We start from the raw sequence: 20,354 nt of genomic DNA, 5'->3' as shown, positions 1-20,354 counted from the left end.
CAGCAGCATACTGGAGCTCCCTGTTATCCAGGATACGACCCCGGGCCCCAAAGCCCTCTGTGTGCATCGCAGCATGAAGGACAGGGTGAGAATGGCTCGCTGCCACCCCCAAAGCTTCCCGCTGCGCACTTTCCAAACCGCAGCTCTCCCAGCCAGGATGTCCCCTCGGACCCCAGCATCCGCACCCTGCTGTGGGGACACGGTGGGGCGGCTCGGGGGTCCCCACGCTTCCCACATCCCCCCAGCGCCGGGTGTCTGCACTTTCTCCAGGGCTCCCCCGCTCTGTCCTGCCGGGGGGTGCGGGGGTCCCTGGGATTGGGGGGGGACAACAGCGGAGCCGCACTGGGAAGGGGGTGAAGCAAGATGGGGCGGTGATTCAGCGGGACACGCAGCCGGCCCCGTGCCTGGGCGAGCCGGGACAGGACGGGCACCGGCACGGCCCTCCCATGGGCGGGCAGCAGCCGGGGTGTGGGGGGGGGTGCAGCGCCGAGCACCCCGCTGCCAGAGCCGTTGTACCTCGTTATCCCGGGGGTCGAGCAGCCCCCGGCACCGAGGAGACGCCGGGCAGCCCCAGCGCAGCGCCTATGTACAGCGCCGAGCACCGGCGCGGCGGGGATGGGGATGGGGATGGAGATGGAGATGGAGGAGGAGGAGGAGGAGGAGGAGGAGGAGGAGGAGGAAGGGCAGGAGGTGGGGCTGGAAGTGAAACCGATTTGGGGGGGCGGGGCGGGGCGGGCTCGTCATGTGAACGGCCGCATGCTCGGGCAGAAGTGGGTCAGCGGCGCCGCGGAGGGGCAGGTGCCAGAGCCGCCCGGTGCCTCCCGGTGCCGCCCGGTGCCTCCCGGTGCCACCGTTCCCCCGCCCCGCCGCCGGGACCCCCGCGCCGCCCCATGCGCCCCCCGGCGCGGTCCTGAGCGCCGCTGGCCACGATGCGGGGTGAGTCCGTGGGGAGGGAGGGGGGGGGGCAGTCTTGGGGGGGGAGCGCCCGGTTGCGGGGAGGCAGCGGCAAAAGTTGTCGCCGGTGGGGGGGGACACGGGGGGGGGGGGCACCCGGCATCAGCCCCGCCGGGGGGGGGGCGGAGGGGACCCGGTATCAGCCCCGCCGGGGGGACGCGGGAGGACCGGCGTCAGCCCCGCGGGGGGAACACGGGGGGAGACCCGCATCAGCCCCGCCGGGGTCGGTCTGGCTCCCCCCTTCATTAGGAATAAAATTCTTGTTTATTTTGCTTCGCTTTCCGACGCCGGCTTAGACCCGCTCTTAAGCTTTTCCTCGCACTAAACCCCTTAATCTCCTCTTCAATATGTTGCTCCCACCAGGGCTGGATTTATTGTGGGTTTTTTCCCCCTTTTCCCCCTCCCCGCGGCAGTTTCGGGGGTGGTTTGGGGGCAGCCGGAGGGATGCTCCTGCGGGGCCAGGCGAGGGACCAGCCGCAATTTCGGGTGCCCCTTATCCAGGGAAGGGGGTGAGTCGTGCCAGCGCCTGCCTGATTTTATCCGTTATTAAAGGCGATTCCTACTTTTCACCCCTCCTCTTTGCAAAGCAGGCGGTTGGGAGGAGGAGGATGGAGGGAGGAAGGCTCCGGCGGGACGATCCACTGGGGCCCGGTGATGGTGACGCAGTGGCGGAGGACCCAGCTCTCCCCGTGCCTGTTCCCAACCAAGCTGCTGGGAGCGTGGCTGGGACCTAACACCCTGGGGTGGGATTTTTATCCCCCTTTAAAGCCGTTTTCCATCATTGCCTGCCGTGCGCGAGCCCTTCACCCCCGCCAGGACTTGCTTGTGCACGTCTTTAGGTGTGTTTTTTGGGTACGTGTATTTAGGTGTATTTTTGGGTGCAATATTTAGGTGTATTTTTGGGTGTACGTATGGGGATGTACATCTCTGAGCTCCTCAAATTGCTTTTCCTCCCTCCCCGGCGCGGCCGCCGATGCTGCGGCTGTGCCACCCGCCGCACTCTTGTGTAATGGTGGGGCTGGGCAAGGGCGAGGCGAGCCCCCCTGCATCCCTTTCCTGCCCCGTGACATCCCGGGATTTCACCTTTATTAGTACGGAGGGAAGCATTAACGCCTGCCTAATTAATAACACTGCCTGGCTCTTACGTAGCACTTGCACAGCCGGCACTGGGCTTAATTAGCAGCTGGGTGAACTTTTCCTTTTTTTTTAATCTTTTTTTCCTTTTTTCCCCCCAATTACTGTGCGTTGGCCCTAATTAAGGGCCAAACCCCCCTGATATCACATCATTTTCCCCCGTCGGGCGTTTTTCCCGCAGTCCTGCCCGGCGCGGGGTCCCCATCTCTCGCCAAAGCCCAAGTGCCGCATGGCGACGCCAAATCAATTCAATTTCTGTTTTCTTCCCCAAAACCGCCACTGCTCTGCCCCGTTCCCCGGGGGCCACAGCAGCTCCTCGCTCCTCTCCTTCCCGCGCCGCGGCTGCGCCGGGGCCGGGCAAGAGGCTTTGCCTTGTATAATCCTATAGGGTTTCCAGCCCTCCCGCTCGCTTGTTTTGCAAGCGGCGTGGCGAGGAGCGTGCGGTGGCTCGGCAGCCTTTCCGACTTGTCCTAGTGACCTAGATCTGTCATTGGAAAAATCAGAGAGGGCGGAGGAGGAGCTTCTCTGCCCGTTTAGCCAGCGTGTGCACGCTGGCATGGGCGAGGATGGCCGGCACCCATCGGTCCTCCCGCACGACGGCTGCGCCTGTCCTGGGTACCGTGGGATGGGGATGGCCGTGCCCTTCGCCTCCTGAAAATAAGGTTGGAGGAGAAAGGTGCCCACCGGCAGCGTGCGGTCCTGAGGGATCCAGCCAGGATTTGGGATCCTTGACCCTGATAACCCCGGGGAGTGGTAGCACCATGGAGGGGGAGAGTGCAGTGATGGGGACACGTTGGTCCCTGTCCCCATGGGTGGCAGCAGGTAACCCCACAAGCCGGTGGGGGCTGGGCTGGCAGCGTCCCCTGCCCGTCCTGCCTGTCCCTCCTCCCCATCGTGTTTAACTTTGAACTCAGCAGCGGCTATTTAAAGAGCTGCTAATGTCTAAATCGCGCCCGGTTTATTGGATGCGGTGAGCAGAGCCGCTCTCACTGCCTTTATTTAGCCCCATGGAGATAATTCCTCCCCCTCCGCCCCTCCCCGATTTAGCTGTAGGACCAGAGGGATTCTCCCACCGTAGCCCTGTTTCTCCTCACCCTGGGCCGGTGGCAGGTCCCCCTCCCCGCCACCGCACCTTTGCCACCCTCCTGCGCCAGCCAAAGTGCAAAGGGCTGTGTCCCACGCCGGTGGGGCTGGCCTTGGAGCGGTGCCACGCGGTGCGGGAGACGATGAACCAGAGCAGCCGGGGCAGGAGCCGGGTGGCTGTAGGGGAGCCTCATCACCCACCCGATGCTGCTTGTGGGTGAACCGCTCGCTGCGATTTCCAAGCCGAGGACACGCACTGCACCACGGGACAGGGAAAATACGGCACCTTGCCGGGTATCGGGGCGGGTGTGAAGCCACCGGCCGCGTGGCCACGAGCGAAGGTGGCTGGGGGAGAGTGGCTGAGCTCTGTTCTGGCCCAAAGTTTCCAGGAAATCTCTGCTAATCAATTAAGAAACCAGTTCCTACCTCCAGCATCACAGCCCGGCACGGGACTGGAGTTGTGTAATTTAAATTTTCCTTATTGCCCACACGATCCCAGCCCTGGTGTTGCCGGTGCCCCTGTGACCTGGAGCCAGTGCTTTGAACATCATGCCGGGGCCATGCCAGCCGCATGCTGCAAACCGTCCCGGCCTCACGCAGCCCCAGCCTGTTTGGGGTTACCCCCAGGGTGCACGGATGGGGATGGGATTTGCCGGCGGTGATAGCCGAAATGCCGGGGTGCTGGAGGACCCTGGGGCGCTGCAGCACGAGAGCCTGTTTAAAAGCAAAACCGACGGCAGTTGTAAAGGGCTGATCATTCCCTTTATTTACTTATTTATTCCTCCTCCGCCACCCCTACCCCACGGCCACCTTCCCAAAATACAACGGTGGCTAATTGCTGTGGGGAAGCACAGCAGCTCCCAGAGACGGGTGCAGCCGGGAGCAGCGCCGGGCTCCAGGGTCGGAGGTTGCTGCAGGGGATGAGGAAGCAGAGCCGGGTTTTGGGGCAGGGATGGGGAGGTGGGATGGCATCGTAGGTCCCTGTGTGTCCCTGCGTGTCCCTGTGCAGCCTGGACCCATCTTCCTCCCCCTGCTCTGGATGCTGAGCCGGGGGGATGCTGAGCCGGGGGGATGCTGAGCCGGAGGGATGCTGAGCTGGAAGGGACAGGACGGTGGTGGCAGAACATCAGAGCATCCCTGTGCCCTGGCTGGGGCTGGGGAGGTGAGGGAGGGCTGCGGGGCTGCTGCTAATTACCGGAGGTGCCCGTCCTGCGGCATCGATCGCGGCAGCAGGATGGGGCACAGACCTACTTTCCCAGCAGGTTCGCTGGGTAATGAGCCAGGGCACCGGGGAAGTCGCCTGCCCCGGCTCTCACCCCGGCAGCCAAGGGGGTATTTGGGGCAGGGACAGTCACGGGGGCACAGATTCACCTCCGAAACACCCAGAGCTGGGCTGCTCAACCCTCCGTGCCCCCTCCCCAGCAAGGGGCACCCATGCCTGGGGGTCAGTTTGCTCCCATGGCCTCATGTGGCCCACCCAGGGGAGGGGGTGGCCGTATCCTGACCCCAGCCCCACGGGTTGAAGGGTGTGCGGGCTCGCTCTGAGGGAGTCTGCGCACAGGGCTTTGCAGGGACCTGACGGTGCCCCCCAAAACATCACTACCCCCCCCCAGGAGTCCTCGCTCCTCAGCCGGGTTTTGGGGCAGGGATGCACCCCTCAGGGGCACCCAGTCTCCATCGAGCCGGCTGGATCCAAAAAGCCTCCGGCAGCAGCGGGGTCACGGCACGTCCCGGGGCTCAGTGGGGTGCTGAGGGTTTTGGGGTGACCCCCCCATGCCCCAGCAGTAAGATTATACAGCCAAGGGGAGGGATGGGGGGAGGAAGAGGATGGGGCCACCTATGGCCCCTGCACCGCAGAGGGAGGGTCCAGACCCCCGTGGCCGGATCCTGCAGGGGTGCAAGAGGGATGCCCGCCCTCAGGGTGGATGTGATGGAGAGGAGGGTGTGCTGGCGCAGGAGGAAGGCCGAGTCTTGCTCTAGGGAGGGCGGCTCTGGCTCTGCCAAAACCACCGGAGCCGCCTGCCAGGTTTGGGGCAAGCGGTGCTGGGCTGGAGGCGACACACATGGGGGGTGACGGGAGACCTGGGACCTGCGTCCCCCACGGAGAGCTGCAGCTCGGGGCGGCAAACGGGTGTCCCCAGCTCGAGGTATCACCCCAAAATGCCCCAAAGGCCCCATCCCCAGCGGCGGGAGGTCGGGGTGCAGCCCCGGTTCCGTCCCAGTACGGCTGTGGGAAGGGTTAACGGCCACGGCGTTACACAAGCGTGTGGGGCCACAGGCAGAAAGTGTGTCAGTGGGACAGGATGGCTCCAGCCACGGAGCCATACGCAGTCACCGCACCGGGGGCCAACCGCCACCGGCACCACCGAGCCCCATGGCCGGACGGTGCCGCGGTGCCGCTTACATAAGGGCCGGCCGGTGGCAGCGGGCCGGGAGTTGGGCAAGAAATATTTACAGTGGGAGGAGAGCAAATACCGCGGCCGGGACATTTTAATTGCTGGCTGGAGATTATTATTTATTTTTTTTAACCCTTTTTTTTTTTTTTTTTTTTTCCCCCCCCCTGCCCCCTATTTTAGTCCTGCCAGCCCCAAGGAGGAGTTTCACTGCCTGCCCCCAACCCCGGGCAGGGGGAAGGGGTTTTCTTCCACCTAAATAAACCCCCCTTTTGTACAGCGTGGCCAATACTCACAGGGTTATGGTGGGAGGAGGGCGAGCCCAGTGCTCCGGTGGGGAAACTGAGGCACAGCGAGGGGGAGAGGTTTCATGCCCGGAGTGTGGGGTCTGCTGTGATGTTTCCCCCTGATTGCAGTGATATTTGGGTGATATGGGGTGCTGCTGCAGCCACCCCACCAGCACCCACATCTCTCCCTGTCCTGCTGGGTTTGCCCCAGGGGCATGTCTGGTCCCGGGGGTCCCCGGGGAGACATGGCCGTGGCACGAGGGGACGCCGAGGGAGCCAGCACGGTGATTCAGCCAGGGCTTACAAACAGAGCAGCAATTAAACACTGTTCTGGGCCGTAATTGCCATCACGCCGGGGTTACGGCTGTATCTCCACGTCAGTTATTTGGGGCGAATGTCTTACGAGCAGGTCAGGTGCTGGCGGTGGGCACGGCCGTGTAATTAGCAGGATGCTAATTAGAGCCCCGAGAGGCTGCGGGCACACAGTGAGCGGTTGGGGCTTCTCCTTCGCAGCATCCAGAGCTGATGGTTGGCTCCGGAGGAGCCAGGAGAGCATTATCCCCACGTACCCTTAGCTCTGCCCGTGCCGGCTGCGGGGGGGGGGGGCTCCCCTCCGCCTGGGCCCGGCGGGGCGCGGGGGCAGGATTTGACCATCGGCATCACACAAAGCCATCCCCGTCGTTGGGAGCCGACGAACGGGTTTCGGGGCCCCCGTGGGGTGAGCGGAGCAGCACCCTCGGGTTCTGCTCGGCGGGTGCGAGGGGCACGCTCGGCCCAGCTGTTTTGCCGGGCGTGCGGTGCCGGTAATTGCAGGGGGCCGGGAGTATCGGCCGCGGGCGTGAGGGCGCGGCACGCCGGCGATGCATCACCCCAACGCTCCCGGCGGCTGCAATTACGTTGCATAACGAACCGACCGACGCCGCTTCCTGCTGGGGGTGGCACCACCTCCCTGTGCCCCCCACAGCGTGCCACCACCTCCGTCCCGTCCCCGTCCCCGCGCTCCTCCCAGGGCGATAGGGACGGGGTTTGGGGCAGGGCGTCGGGGCGCGGAGGGGTCCCCACCGTTTGCGGGTTGCAACCCCGTTCCGGCGGCACGGGCGAAGGCGGCGGTGGGAGCCGGGGAATCGGGGTTGGGGGGGGGGGGGGGGGGTTCTTGGTTGTCAGAGTCCGCAAGCGAGATGGGGGTGCTGGCACGTCGCCCTGCCGGTGCCTCTGTCCCCTGCCAAAGGGGTGACCCCCCCCGGGGCTCCTCCTGGGTGGGGGGGGGGGGCTTGAACGGGAGGATGTCCTGGCCATCCCTGCCCGCTCCCCGCCGGCCCCGGGTGGGCAGCTCTGCCCCAAAAGTACAGCAGAGGCACAGGCAGAGGCTTTGGGGAGGGACGGGGCCGGGGGGGGTGACCCCCTTGGGTTTGGGGGACGACGACAACAACACAGCCCAGCTCAGGAGCTCTGGGGAGGGGGGGCGAACCCCAAAATCACCTGGTGCATTTAGGGCAGGAGCCGAGCAGCGAGTCAACGGGTGGAGGAGGGATCCGTCCCTCCGCTTGCACCCGGACTCGGGGTGAGTCCTTCCCCCGTATGGCTGGGAGTAAATCTGCCCCGGAGAGGGGGACCGATGGCATCCCCGGGGGACCGATGGCATCCCGGCCGCCCCGCTGCGTGGCGAGGCTCGTGCTGACCCAGCCCAGCCTCCCCAAAAGCAGCGAGGGACCCCAGGGCACCGCCGGGTGCCGGGGTGCAGGCGGCACTGGTCGAGCACCGGGGCTGTCGCCCACAGAGGTGGCCCCTGCCAGCAGCAATCCGCAAAACGCGTCCCTCGACCAGAACCAGTTGCTCCCAGGGGAGAAGAGAGGCAGAAGGGAATTACCCAAGCCGGAGATTTGCACAGGCCCAGGAGATTTGAAATAACCATAATCTGGCCGCGGGGGTTATTTTGGCGTGGCAGCGGCTGCCCAGCACCCTCGAGAGCGATGCCAAGCTGAGCCCGGCCGGGGGGCGCGGGGGCTGGAGCGGGGATTAGAGGGTGCAGAGATGCCGGGAGGCACGTACGAGTCCCGGAGGTGCCCCACGTCCCCCCCCCCCCCCGGTGCACACGGGGCGGGCAGAGCCAGCCCAGATCTGGGGCAGCTGGAAAATGAGGAGGACGAAGCCTATTAGCAGCTCAGTGCCAGCGAAGCAGAAGCGGGGAGGGAAGCGGATTTGTGGGGGGAAGGGGGCTGGGACCTTGAGCCGGCAATGGCTATATCGGTCCTGGGTTTTCTAAGGAGCTGCTGGGGGGGGGTCGGGGGCCCCCCCGGACCCTCTGCTTGGGCCAGACCCCAGGCAGCAGAGGGTCCGTGGCTGCTGGGACAGGGATGGTCCCTGTGCTGAGGGTGTCCCTGTCTGCGGTGCCCTCCCAGCGTGCACGCACCAGCTGAAAAATAAGGGGAATGATTCCAAAACGGAGTCCCAGGCAGGCTGGTGCACAAACGTGCTGTACTCTCGTAGCTCAAAGGGCTTTTCTACCCATCTCTGGGTGCTGGAGAGGATGGCGGAGCGGATGGGGGTACCCCACGTCCTGCCTGGGCCGTTTCAGGGGCCTCTCTGAGATGCAAGCATCCTTGCGGGATCTGTGGGAAGGGCTGAGCTGCCGGCAGGTCCAGATCTCGTGCCTCAGTTTCCCCAGCTGCCGAACAGGGCTGCAGCTGTCGCAGAGGGAGGGCCATCTCCCTCATTCGGTTTAGCGGCAGCCATCATTAACCACCGTGGTTTTCCCCCTTTTCCCCTTCCACCGCAGCCCAAATTGAAGTGATCCCGTGCAAGATCTGCGGAGACAAGTCCTCGGGGATCCACTACGGCGTTATCACCTGTGAAGGCTGCAAGGTGAGCCCAGGGACACCCGGAGATGGGTGCCAGCGGGCGGGCGGCCGCAGGGGCTGGCATCCCGCCGGGCACTTTCCCAACACCTCCTCATCCCACGCAGGGTTTTTTTCGGAGGAGCCAGCAGAACAACGCCAGCTACTCCTGCTCCCGGCAGAGGAACTGCCTGATCGACCGCACCAACCGCAACCGCTGCCAGCACTGCCGCCTGCAGAAATGCCTGGCGCTGGGCATGTCCCGCGACGGTGAGTTGTGCCCGGGGTCACCGGGGGCATGTCTGCTCCTCCTCAGAACCAGTCGGGCTGTCAGGGCTGGAGCTGCTTCCCCCGTGGGGCCAGCCCGGTGAAAGGAGGTTTTTGGGAAGCGAGAAATGCTTTTGCGTCTTCCGTAGGAAAATTTAAATCGATTCTGTTCCGTTCGACCCTGGGTCGGTCTGGGGCGGGGGGTGCATCCGATGGGGCCCCTACCCCACTCAGCGCTCCTACACCCCTAAACCACACGCTCCCCTGGGAACCAGGACCCTTCCCAGGGCAGGCGGGCGGTCGCGGCTCTTGCTCCGTGGGGGCAAAGCTGCCGTGACACAGCCGCCCTCTCCTCCCCGGGCAGCGGTGAAGTTCGGTCGCATGTCGAAGAAGCAGCGGGACAGCCTCTACGCCGAGGTGCAGAAGCACCAGCAGAGCCAGGAGCAGAGCGGCGGCACCAAGGATGAGCCCGAGCCCCTGAGCCGCGTCTACACCACCAGCGTCAGCAGTGGGCTCTCGGACCTGGATGACATCTCCACGCTGTCGGACGGGCTCCTCTTTGAATTTCCCCTCACCCCCGATGGCAGCAGCACCTACTACAACCTCGACCTGCTCGCCTCGGCGCAGCCCTCGCCTGACCAGTCCAGCCTGGACGTGGCTGATGCCACGCTTATCAAGCAGGAGTCCATCTACGAGCTGATGCTGGAGCCAGCCCTGTTCGCACACGGCGTGCTGGAGGGCGGCCAGCTGGCTGCCGATATCTCAGTCCTCGAGATCGGTGAGCATTGGCACGGTCCCGGCGCGATGCTGGGCACACACGGGGTGTGCAGCCCCGGGGATGGTGCTTGGTGCAGTCCTGGGCACCTTGCAGGACGAATCCAGCCCTGGGTGCCCACGCTGTGCCAGGCACGCTCGCAGTGAGGGAGCGACCCAGCCCCAGCCCTTGGAGCAGCCCCAAGCCCATCCCCTCCTCCAGGCTGAGCACTGTCGAAGCTCAGCGCACCTGAGGTTGTGCAGAGCGTTCCCCCCTCTGCCTTGGGGACAGCCCCCGACACCCGTCTGTCCTCATATCCCCGTGACACCGCGCATGAGCCCCTCTGCCCCTCCAGCCCCAGCAGCCCCCCAGGACACCCCGGAGAGGACGGCGTCGGGGTGTGGGGACAGGGGCATCCCCGGGACTCACCGCCCGCTGCCCTTACCTTGCAGACCGGGTAGCCCAGAACGTGGTGAAGTCGCACCTGGAGACGTGCCAGTACACGACGGAGGAGCTCAAGCGCCTGGCGTGGACCCTCTACTCCCCCGAGGAGGTCCGCGCCTTGCAGAGCAAGGTGAGTGCCGCTGCCGTGGCCCCCCCGGCTCCCCGCCACAGCCAGAGCTGCGGCAGCCCTTGGCAAGGGCAACCGCTATCCCCCAGTGCTGTGCCAAGGCAGGGATGAAGGCGAGGAGGATGAGGAGGGTCTTTCAGTGCTTTGGGAGCTGCAAAAGCCCAGTATTGGGGTGGGTTTGTGGTGGCAGGTCATGTCCCGGGTGTCCTAGTGCCACCACCCCCTCCATGGATGCCATGGCACCTGGGTCCCTTCCCTGCCCTGTGCAATGCGGGGGGGGATGGGGACAGCGGAGTCAGGGTGATGGGGTGGCAGCGAGCCCTAAGGGACGTCCCCGCTGTGCCGGCAGAGCTGCGAGGCCATGTGGCAGCAGTGCTCGCTGCAGATCTCCAATGCCATCCAGTACGTGGTGGAGTTCGCCAAGCGCATCGACGGCTTCATGGAGCTCTGCCAGAACGACCAAATCATTCTCCTGAAAGCCGGTAAGAGCAGGGCACCCTGCCGTCCCCCTTTGTGTCCCTGCCGTCCCCCTCACATCCCCACCATCCCTCTTGCGTCCCCAACACCTCTCACGAGCGGCAGCCGCAGTGCCGAAGGCATATCCCATCTTTTCTTTTGGTTAGTGCTTTCCTTTTGGGATCTCCCATCCCTCACCACCCCAGTTGGCCCTGGGCTCAGCATCGGTGCTCAGGGAGCAGGTACTGGGCTGGAAGGAGTTGAAGGTGATATTTAAAGGTGATGGTATAGAGAGGGACGTGAGCAGTGGCCTCCCTGAGCAGAGGCTTTTCTCCATGGTCGCCCTCAACCAAATGTCACCCAGAAACCAGGATAGAAATGAGCCCAGTGGGTTTTCCCCCAGGAAAAGGGGTGCCAAACCCAAAGGGGAGCAGGGAGGGAGAAGAGGAAAGGATTGACCTCTTCTCCCAGCAAGAGACTGGGAAGAGGAGGACAACAGCAGCGCACACCTGCGTCCCCTACCTGTCTGTCTGCCTGAGCTGGTGACGCCGTGCCCAGGCGAGGGACCTGAACGTGCAAAAGCCCCAAAATGCCAAAAAGGGCAGCAAAGCCTCCCAGTTTGTGAACTTTCAGGGCTGGGGAGCTGAAAGCCTCACCCAGCACAGGGAATGTGTGCCAGCCTCCCGGTAGAGTGCTGAACCCTGAAGCCAGAGCTGGCTGTGCCCAACACACTGGAGTTTAACTCATTCTTTCATTTCTTCCTTCCATTTTCTTTTTATTTATTTTGTTTTCACCCTCTCCCCTCTTGATGCTCCACCATGACCTCGATCGATCTCTGTGTCCGGCTGCAAATGCCTGGATAATATTTGCGTTTGGTGAAATATTGTGGTCGCAATTGGAAACCTAAAAATACCAAACCCCCAAACCCAAATTGGATTTATTGGAATAACCAATCTGCTCTTGGGAAATGAACAATCTGGACTTCAAACTTGCACTGGGGGCTTTCCTCTTTCTTACATTTGGTCCGGGGATGATGGAACCCCCCCCCGCCCTGCCCTGCCCTCGTCTGCGCTCTCTCTGCCTACGTCAGGTTGCCTCGAGGTGCTCCTGATCCGCATGATCCGTGCGTTCAACCCCTTGAACAACACCGTCCTCTTCGAGGGGAAGTTTGGCGGCGTGCAGATGTTCAAGTCGCTTGGTAAGACCTGCTTCGCTGCGCCTCTCTCGGGGTTCTCCTCTCCTTTCAACGCCCGGACGGGGCTGGGGTTTGCAGCCAGGTGAAATGCAGCATCCCTGCGGCTGGGCTAAATCCCCGGGGGACAGGAGGGGGTGAGACGCCCCTGTGTTTGCTCCCACATCCGTTGGGATTGGGTTGATGTGCGCCACGGTTGGGACCCGCTTTCTGCCCCAGCCCAAAGCCCAGTGATGCTGGGCATCCTCTGCTGCAGACCCCCCCATTCACCCATCTTGTCTGCCGAAAGCTTTCCGAGCCCCGGGTGCCCCGGGGTTGGCCGGCGGGTGGGATTTTGGGGGTACCGCCAGGCAGCGCGCAGCCGTGACGTCCCCCTCTTCTCCGCTGTCCCCCCCATCAGGCTGTGACGACCTCATCGGCGCCATCTTCGAGCTGGGGAGGACCCTGTGCCGCCTGCAGCTGTCGGACGAGGAGCTCGCGCTCTTCACCGCTGCCGTCCTGCTCTCCCCAGGTATGGGGTGGGCTGTGGGGGGGACACCACAGCTAGGGCTGGCTGAGGAGCGGGGGTGTTGTGCCAAAGCTGGGGAGAGCTGACCTGTAAATCTCAGCGCTGCTTCCTTGGTGGATGATTTAAGTTATTCCTGGGAAAGGAGGTTGGGGGACAAAATGCATCTGAAAATGCATCTGCCAGAACTCCTCAGTGGGAGGAGGAGCCACATTGCCCACAGTGGGATGGGGGGATGCAGAAAGGGGCTGCCTGGCCATGTCACCGTCCCCAAAAGCATCCTGTAGAGCAGGAAGGGTTAAAAGCGCAAGAGGCCACCGCACTGACTCGGCCATCTCCTGTAGATCGCCCGTGGCTGACGGAGTCCAAGAAAGTGCAGAAGCTCCAGGACAAGATCTACGTGGCCCTGCAGCACGAGATCCAGAAGAAACACTCCGCCGAGGACAAGCTCTCGAAGGTAAAGGAGCTGCCTGCGTGCGGCACGGTGAGCCCGGCCGGGGCATGGCACGTGTGCCACGGGGAGATGTCTGAACTGGTGGATGTAGCTGTGTCAGAGCTCACGAGCCACGCATGGCATTTTTTGGGGGGTGAGCCCTGGGACCTGTTGAAGGAGGAGGAGGATTTCTCTTTCCAAGGGCTGTGCACCTCTGTTGCGGTGCAGGTGGAGGCAGCCCCGTGCCGCTGAGCCCAGCAGTGCATCAGGCAGCGGGGGTTTGGGGCAAAAGGAGCTGTTTCAGGAACGCTTTGGGCAGGACAGAGCTGGGATGGGGACGGGGTGGGCACTGGGGTGCTCCTCACACCCTCCCAGGTGCTGGTTTTCCTGCGCAAAGATGTGGGTTTGGAGGCAAGGCCATGCTGCTGCCAGGCTGCCCAAAGGTGGGGGGTGTACGCTGGTGCCCCCGGTGCCAGGCAGAGCCAGGGGTCCCCAAACCCACCCGCTTCCCCCCAAGGAAGGGGGAACGGCGGCGTGAGAGATGCTAGCAGGGAACCCAGCGGTCACCAGCTCCTTCTTTCCCTGCAGATGGTTTCCAAGCTGCCCTTGATGAAGACCATTTGCAACCTGCACTTGGACAAGCTGGAATTTTTCCGTCTCCTGCACCCGGAGACCGCCATGAACTTTCCACCCCTCTATAAGGAGGTCTTTAACTCGGAGCTTCAGTACAGCGACCCACGGGAGAGCTAAGGCTGGGAGCCGCCAGCCTCCTTCGAGTTCCCCAAAATTTGGAGACGAACTAAACTTCAGAGGTTTGGGGCAGTTTATTTAAATCAAATAATCAAACTCAAGAGAACCTGGGGGGCTGGGGTATATCCCTGGCCCCGTTTCCTCGCTGTGGATTGCAATAGCTCTTGAATGTAAAGCACCTTGAAGGAAAAAGCAAACGGACTTTGCCATACCAGTGAAATGAATGTGAAACTTCTGCTCGGGAGAGGAGATGCTCCTGGCAGTGGTAAGGGACCAACTCCTCCCCACAGTGCACGGACCCAGGGGAGCGCACGCCACGCACACGCCGCCACGCTCGCGGCACGGCCCTTCCCGCTGTCCTGGCTGCATTCCATTGCTGATTTTTTTTTTTTTTTAATTATTATTTTTATTTTATTTTTTTTTACCCAAACACAAGGCATGGGATAAAGAAGGGGCAAGGCAGACTTGGCTGGATAGGGGTGAACCGGGCCGGTGGGGACAGCTTTGGGCTCCCGGCTGGAGCCGAGGAGAGGGCGAAGGCAGAGCCTTTGCTTTATTTCTTCTCCCATGGGTGCAGCGAGCCCGCAGGGCACAGGGTGACCTCAGGAGCTTGGCTGAGAAAGACCTGGCTGTGGCTGGAGGGGGATTCAGCACAGGATTTTCCCATGGAGGAGGCTGGTTTGAGGGAAAGGATGCCCAATGCATCAGGGGAAAAGCTTTGCAGGGTCTCCGTGCTCTCCGTCACAGCATTTTCCCAAATGCCTGGCCAACTCCCCATCCAGCTGGCTGACCGCCTGGCTTCTCGGAGCTGATTTGGCAGGTCTGCCTACCTCGTGCCATCTTTCCACATCCCGAGCGCTTTTCGAAGAGGGGCTTTGCCCTTGCGACTGTGGCCAAATCCCAGCTCCCGGCTGCTCCAGCCCAGAGGCAGCCGCAGGCGTTGGTGCAGGCACTGGGGCTCGGTGCCTGTCCCTGCGTGTCGTCGCAGGCAGTGGCTCTTTGGGTGCAGGCTGTTGTGTGTAGTTTTCTTATCGAGATCGTTAAAACTGTCCCATGGCTCAGCACCCAGAGGAGGTTCTATGGCCTTTCGTCCGCCTAGCCCACAGCTGGTGCCACTGCCGGGTCCCCCCTTCCCATGCCAGGACCACCGGGAGCACGGCCGTGGCTGCTGTTGCAGGTCGAGTTGGACCCAGGCTTTTCCCCCCAAGGAGCTCTTTAGAACTGTTATCTTGGGGTTTGTTCTCTATTTAGCAGGACCTGGGAGCTTTTTAGGGAGAGAAGCTGCCCACTGGGGTCAAGGGGAAGTGAAAGGTCCTTATTCCTTCCCCGGGAAGTCATGGTGTGGTCGGGACCTGCTGCTCCAAGCTTGGGAGGCTCAAAAGGTGAAGAAGGGATGGATTTGTGGGGTGATGCTGTGATAGCCTGCAGCCAGCAGGGCTGCTTGAGGGGCTCTCTGGCCAGGCTCTGCAGATGGTTTTTCCGTCCCTATTCCTGCTCCTCCTGCAGCGAATGCCAAAAGCTACAAGGGAAAAACCTGCTCCAAGGCAGCCCCAGTTTCTGCTGACAAAGGGCTAAAATCCCAAGCCCCTTCCCACTTCATGTTGATTTCTCGTGCATCCAACCCCATCCTCTGGCAGCTCAGATCATCCCCAAGTGTAAGCCGAAGACCTTCAATTCCAAAATTGCACCCCTTAAAGTAAATGAGCAGCTTTCTTAGTGATGGTAGGGGATATTCATGCTTTTGGTTAAAAGACCTCCTAGGGAAGACCATGGACCAACGTTGACCGGGGAAGACTCACCAGGAAGCCGATGGGATTTCTGCTTTGGTATAAGGCGGAGAAAAACTTGGGACCATGCTATTCCCTGGCAGCTGCCATCCGCCACATACAGCCATGCGCTTTCTGGTTTTGCTAACCGCTGTCTGAACTGCTTCTCGAAGCACATCGGAGTTCGTCAGCCTTGTTTCTCTCCCCGATGGCGTTACAGCCCAAGTCTCTGGTGAAGGCTGCTGACCCTCCCAGCGGCCCCACGCGATGTTGAGTGCCAATGCGTCGTTCTCCAGTGCAGTGTTTGCTGGGGCGGGGATGCGCCATGCTTGTTTCCTGCCCTCTCGGATCCTAAAGCTTGTGAGAAGTGAGATGTTAGTACTGCCTTTTTCGTCTAGAGGGTTGTGCCTTTTTTTGAAGAATCATTTCCGACAGCACCGTTCGCTTCCCAGCTCCTCCCTGCAGGGAAAAGCACACAAAGAAATGAATGTGCTTTGCGGAAGGGGCTCTCGCCCTCCGTTTCTGCAGGACAGCAGCACTCCCTTTCTCAGAGGAGACAGCCGCGGGTGTTTTGAAATGTTTGAGGGGGAAAAAAAAAAGCACACACCCTTCTTTACGTCCTCAGTATTCGTCAGCCAATGTGCACCAATGGTCAATGTCACTGTTTTCATTTCATCCGGCAAAGAAACCAAGAAAGCACCTTAAATTGGGAAAAGACTGAGCCCTCGCCACCGGTTGCGTTTTTCTGGCTTATGACACAGCGTCCATCTCATGGGAGAGATTTTGGATTCTGAGCAATAAAAGCCCCTGTGGGAATCTAGGGAAGACTGGAAGTATTAAACACGTGTAACTCAACCTGCCAAACTGCGGGAACCTGCACTTTTAAGTTCTCTTTAAAGGAACCGAATTGTTGATAAAATGATTTCTTGGGACGGGTTAAATGATTAAATGTCGATTAAACGATTTCTTGCCTGGGACGGGCAGCGTGCATCGAAAGGGATGGCAAGGGCTCGCCGAACCCCCCGCAGCACCTCTGCTGGCTGCAGCCTCTGCTTTCAGCTCACCCGAATACGCGGGGCAGCGGTGGCAGTGCCAAGGTCCCTTGCGCTCCCTCTGTGCCACCAAGAGCAGTGGCTCGGCAGAGCCAGGCATTGAGCTTGTAGAGAAAGGGCAAATGAAAAAGCCTGGGTAGAAATGCCTGAAAAAGGGAGATTTCCACTCTCCCCTGCGCTGAAGCTGTGCGTGGCCAGCGGAGCTGATGCACGAGAACCCTGAGACCCCCAGCTTGCTTCAATGCTCGGTCCTCGGCATCTTGGAAACGTTTCCATCCCACTGACCACAAGACGTTTTGCCGCTTTATTTTCAGACAGACCTCGGCAACAGTTCCCTTGAGCTGGGCAACCTCAGATGCGAGGGATTGCTCTTTTCCAGACGAAGATTAATTTTGTGTTTGTTTGTTTGCTCTGGCAGTTTAGCTGAGTGTGCATTTCCACCTCCAGAACCCTCACACTGTGTATAAAAATGGATAAAATATATATAATATATATTCTTGTGAATGTTGGTGCAAAAGAGAAAAATATATAAAGTTTCAGTTGGTTTTATGTTATTTTTTATCTATATGAATGAAAGGAAGAAATGGAAAACATTTTTTTTCCATTTACCACCCTCCACACACACCTACCTGTAGATACCAACAGGTTTTATGGAAATGTTTTACTTTTTAGATTTAGGAACATGCTTCTGTTCTCATTGAATGTTCTGTCTTGTAAGATTGTAATTTCTATTTTTTTAAAGAAAAGAAAATAATTAAATAAAATTTCCTCTTTCGGACCAGTCAGCTAGGAAGGGAGGGTGGGGGAGGGAGAAATGTTTATTTAAGGACAAAAGCATTGTCTGAATTTTTCATGACATTAAATAAAAAGTAATATAATGTATGGACAAAAAACTTTTTATTGAGGTGTATTCTATAGGTATATAGATGTATATTGCACAAAATTTACAGGGAGAAGAATAAAGTCTGTTTTACAACGTAAAAAAAAAATAATAATGTTGGAAATAGTGACTGTGATTCCAAATTTTAGCAAAGTCTGGGGCTAGAAGCAAAGCCCTCAAAGTCACAGAAAAGCCTTTCATTTCTTCAGCAGCCTCAGGACCAAGCTGTACCAGAAGCCCCGATCCAGTGCAGGATTTGGACATAAGGCTAGGTTTTAGTTGTTTTAAAGTATTATTGGGTCACTTAAAGCCAGGCACACACTGGGAATGATCCCGAGATCTGGGAAGGAGCTTCATCTGGGAAATGTCTGTTCAACCACGACCACAGTGAGGACAGTGACCGCACCTGGCAGTACTGGGGACACATTTTGGGGCAGGGGTACATGGATTTTTTTTCAAACAGTACCCAATCCTAGGAGGGAAGGCAGGCCCTGGATACAAGGACTCGTGTGCAAGGACTCCTCTCCGTCAGGATGCAGACGGTTCTAAGGTATCACTGGGTATCAAGGGTGCAAATCTCATCCTCATTTCTCCCTTCCGCTTCCCCTGACAATCTCACCTGGGTACCTGCTCCCTATACAAATCCAGAGCAGTTGTGTCCCTCGGCAGCAGCAGTTGAACTGTCCAGGAGCTGTGGAGCAGAGCAAAATAATGAAAAGGGATCCTTGTACCAGCAAGGTCAGTAAATCCCAGGGTCTCACCCCACCGGCTCCCCAGCCACTGCCGCTCCGCCATTCCCAGGAAGCAGCAGACGTCCTCCTTCACGGTTCCCACCCACAGAGTTTATATATTGCAGGATAAAACCTGGCTGCTACCGAGAGCCAGGAACAGCCAGAAACATGGCATGGCTCATGGAGACATGGGGAAGGGTTATCATCCCGTTTGGAGACTGAGGGAGCGGAGCTGGGACTGCAGGGAGCCACTGTGTCCAGCACGGGAGCACGCAGGGACCAGCCGGAGCTGTGGCAGCAATGCAGATGTAGCAGCCCACGGCCTCGCCAAATTGCCGCACGCTGGCACTTTTATTTGGTTTTCGTTTTTGAAAAGATGTCTTTTTGCACAAAAATCACGTTTCTTCATTTTTTTGAGGGGAGGGGGGGAGACTAAATAAAGCATGGGAAAGCAGTCAAAAAATCCCTTGCAAAGAGCTACTCCTTAAACAAAACATGTTTATGAAAAATGGCCTTTCAGTTCCAGGGGAGATGCTGGGAATTGCCGGGAGGAGTGTTGACATCCGCAGTCCGTGGGAGCCAGCGGAGGACGGGTTCCAGGGGCCCCTGGAACCCCAAACACCTCCAGCAAGAGGGGACGGCCCGAGCGTGTCTGTCCCACACGGGGCACAGCGAGGACAGGAGCTGCCGGTACGAGGGTGACCCGGCTGCCCAGTGTCCCCGTCCCTGGGCTTCTGCCACCCCGCTGCCCATCCCGCCTTCCCCCAGTAAGCACTCCTTCTCTCTTACTGGTGTTCCAACGTCCCCAGTAGCACTGGATTTACTGGGGCGGAGTGACCTCTACTGGTTTATAGCTAAAATATTCATTCCCTGCATGTCTGTGATGCTTCTAGATCGATGGAGGCAGGAGGCCTGATCCTTCCCTCCCAAAAAAACCATCTGCCCAGCTGGCAAATCCTGCAGGCAGGGACACTGCCTGCGCCCACTTTGGGGAGCAAATCCCCTGCAAAGCTGGGCAGCCTGCCTAGAGCAGGGGCCGAATGCGAGCAATGAGCCCCAAGACCTGTATTTTAGGGAAACTTTGCAGACGAGCGGTGGGAGAGCCTCAGCATTTGCTCAGCTAAGTGTTAAAGGGATGAGGCTGAATCAGACAGCCTGGAGCTGGGAGCGCCGTGTTTACAGCAGCCCCAGGGCTTGTAAATGTTTTTAAAGTAAAGTAGCGTTTATATACAGCTGAATTAACAGCATTTACATAAAGCTGGTACTTCGGAGATGGATGGGTACCTATGTTAAGGAGTCTAACGCAGTGTAAGTAAGGAGTTAAGGAGCTACAGAACCAAACAAAAGTGTATAAATCCAGAAAGTGTCTAAGTCAGGCTGTCAGTGTGGCAGGGTAGGGGCTTCCCAGTACGTGCTGTCAGGCTGTGCCAGCACAAAGATTTCAGAGCCATTTGCCTGTTCAACCATCCCCACCCTATTTTGCTGAACTGCAGGAGGAGGGAAGTCCCACAAGCACTGGGCACCAGCTCTGTTGTTGCCAATGATGATTTACCCGACTTATTCAGAAGTCAAATCAGCACTTAATGGCAGAAGTTATAAACAGCAACCTCCTCGGTGACCACACAGCCCTGGGTCCCAAACCCAGCCGTCACCCAACGGCTGTTGTAACTAACCCTGGAACCAAAACTTGGCGAGAGCCGGCGGCTGGGTGCCGTAAATGCTGTTTGGAGACGGAGCCCGTGGGTGCCTCTGAAGCAGCTCTGGTGCCGGTGTGTCTTCTGCAGGGGGGGGACACGGCACGAACCCCCCCATTCCAAACCCGCTCTCTCTACCCAAAAAGAAACCGGTGCCAACATTGAGGCGGGCAGGCAGCACCTAGTCGTGCTGAGGGGTGCGGGCACCTCACTGCTGGGGTTTTTAACAGTTATGCAGGGGTCAGGGCGAGGGGACCGGGGTCCCTGGGGGGGGCTCAGCCTTGTCCGACCGCGGCGGCCTCTCCGCTGAGGCTTCTCTCACCCCTCAGGGGCCGTCCACGCACCCCCCGGGCCGGCCCACGCAGCCTTCTGGGAAAGGGGCTGTGACAAACCCACCCCTCCGGGGCGGCGAAGCCTCCCCGGCGGGGACGGGGACAGGGTCGGGGTCGGGGTTGGGGTCGGGGTCGGGGACCAGGCCGAGGCCCCTGCGCGCCCCTCCCGCCCCCCTGACAATTCTGTCCCTCTCGGCCCCCGTAGCGGAGTCAGCCGCGCCTCAGCCCACGCCCCGTAGCCGGCTGGCCCCCCACGTGTCGAGAGGTGAGGGCGTGCCGCGGGGCA

General features: G+C 60.1%; 1 protein-coding gene across 1 annotated transcript; it reads left to right on the top strand.

The window, feature by feature from the left end:
- The first annotated feature begins 745 nt into the window (after nucleotides 1-745).
- LOC115349255 (nuclear receptor ROR-beta-like) lies at nucleotides 746-16,052 on the top strand. The gene is made up of 10 exons (XM_030033265.2): nucleotides 746-936; nucleotides 8,628-8,713; nucleotides 8,814-8,955; nucleotides 9,317-9,730; nucleotides 10,159-10,280; nucleotides 10,627-10,759; nucleotides 11,824-11,931; nucleotides 12,326-12,436; nucleotides 12,775-12,887; nucleotides 13,452-16,052. Exons 1-10 carry the CDS (start codon nucleotides 930-932, stop codon nucleotides 13,611-13,613), a joined length of 1,398 nt encoding a protein of 465 aa, XP_029889125.1. The 5' UTR covers nucleotides 746-929; the 3' UTR covers nucleotides 13,614-16,052.
- Nucleotides 16,053-20,354: the final 4,302 nt, after the last annotated feature.

The sequence above is a fragment of the Aquila chrysaetos genome, chromosome 12 (assembly GCF_900496995.4).
Source record: "Aquila chrysaetos chrysaetos chromosome 12, bAquChr1.4, whole genome shotgun sequence".
Lineage (NCBI taxonomy): Eukaryota > Metazoa > Chordata > Aves > Accipitriformes > Accipitridae > Aquila > Aquila chrysaetos.
This window is presented reverse-complemented; position numbering and strand designations above follow the sequence as displayed.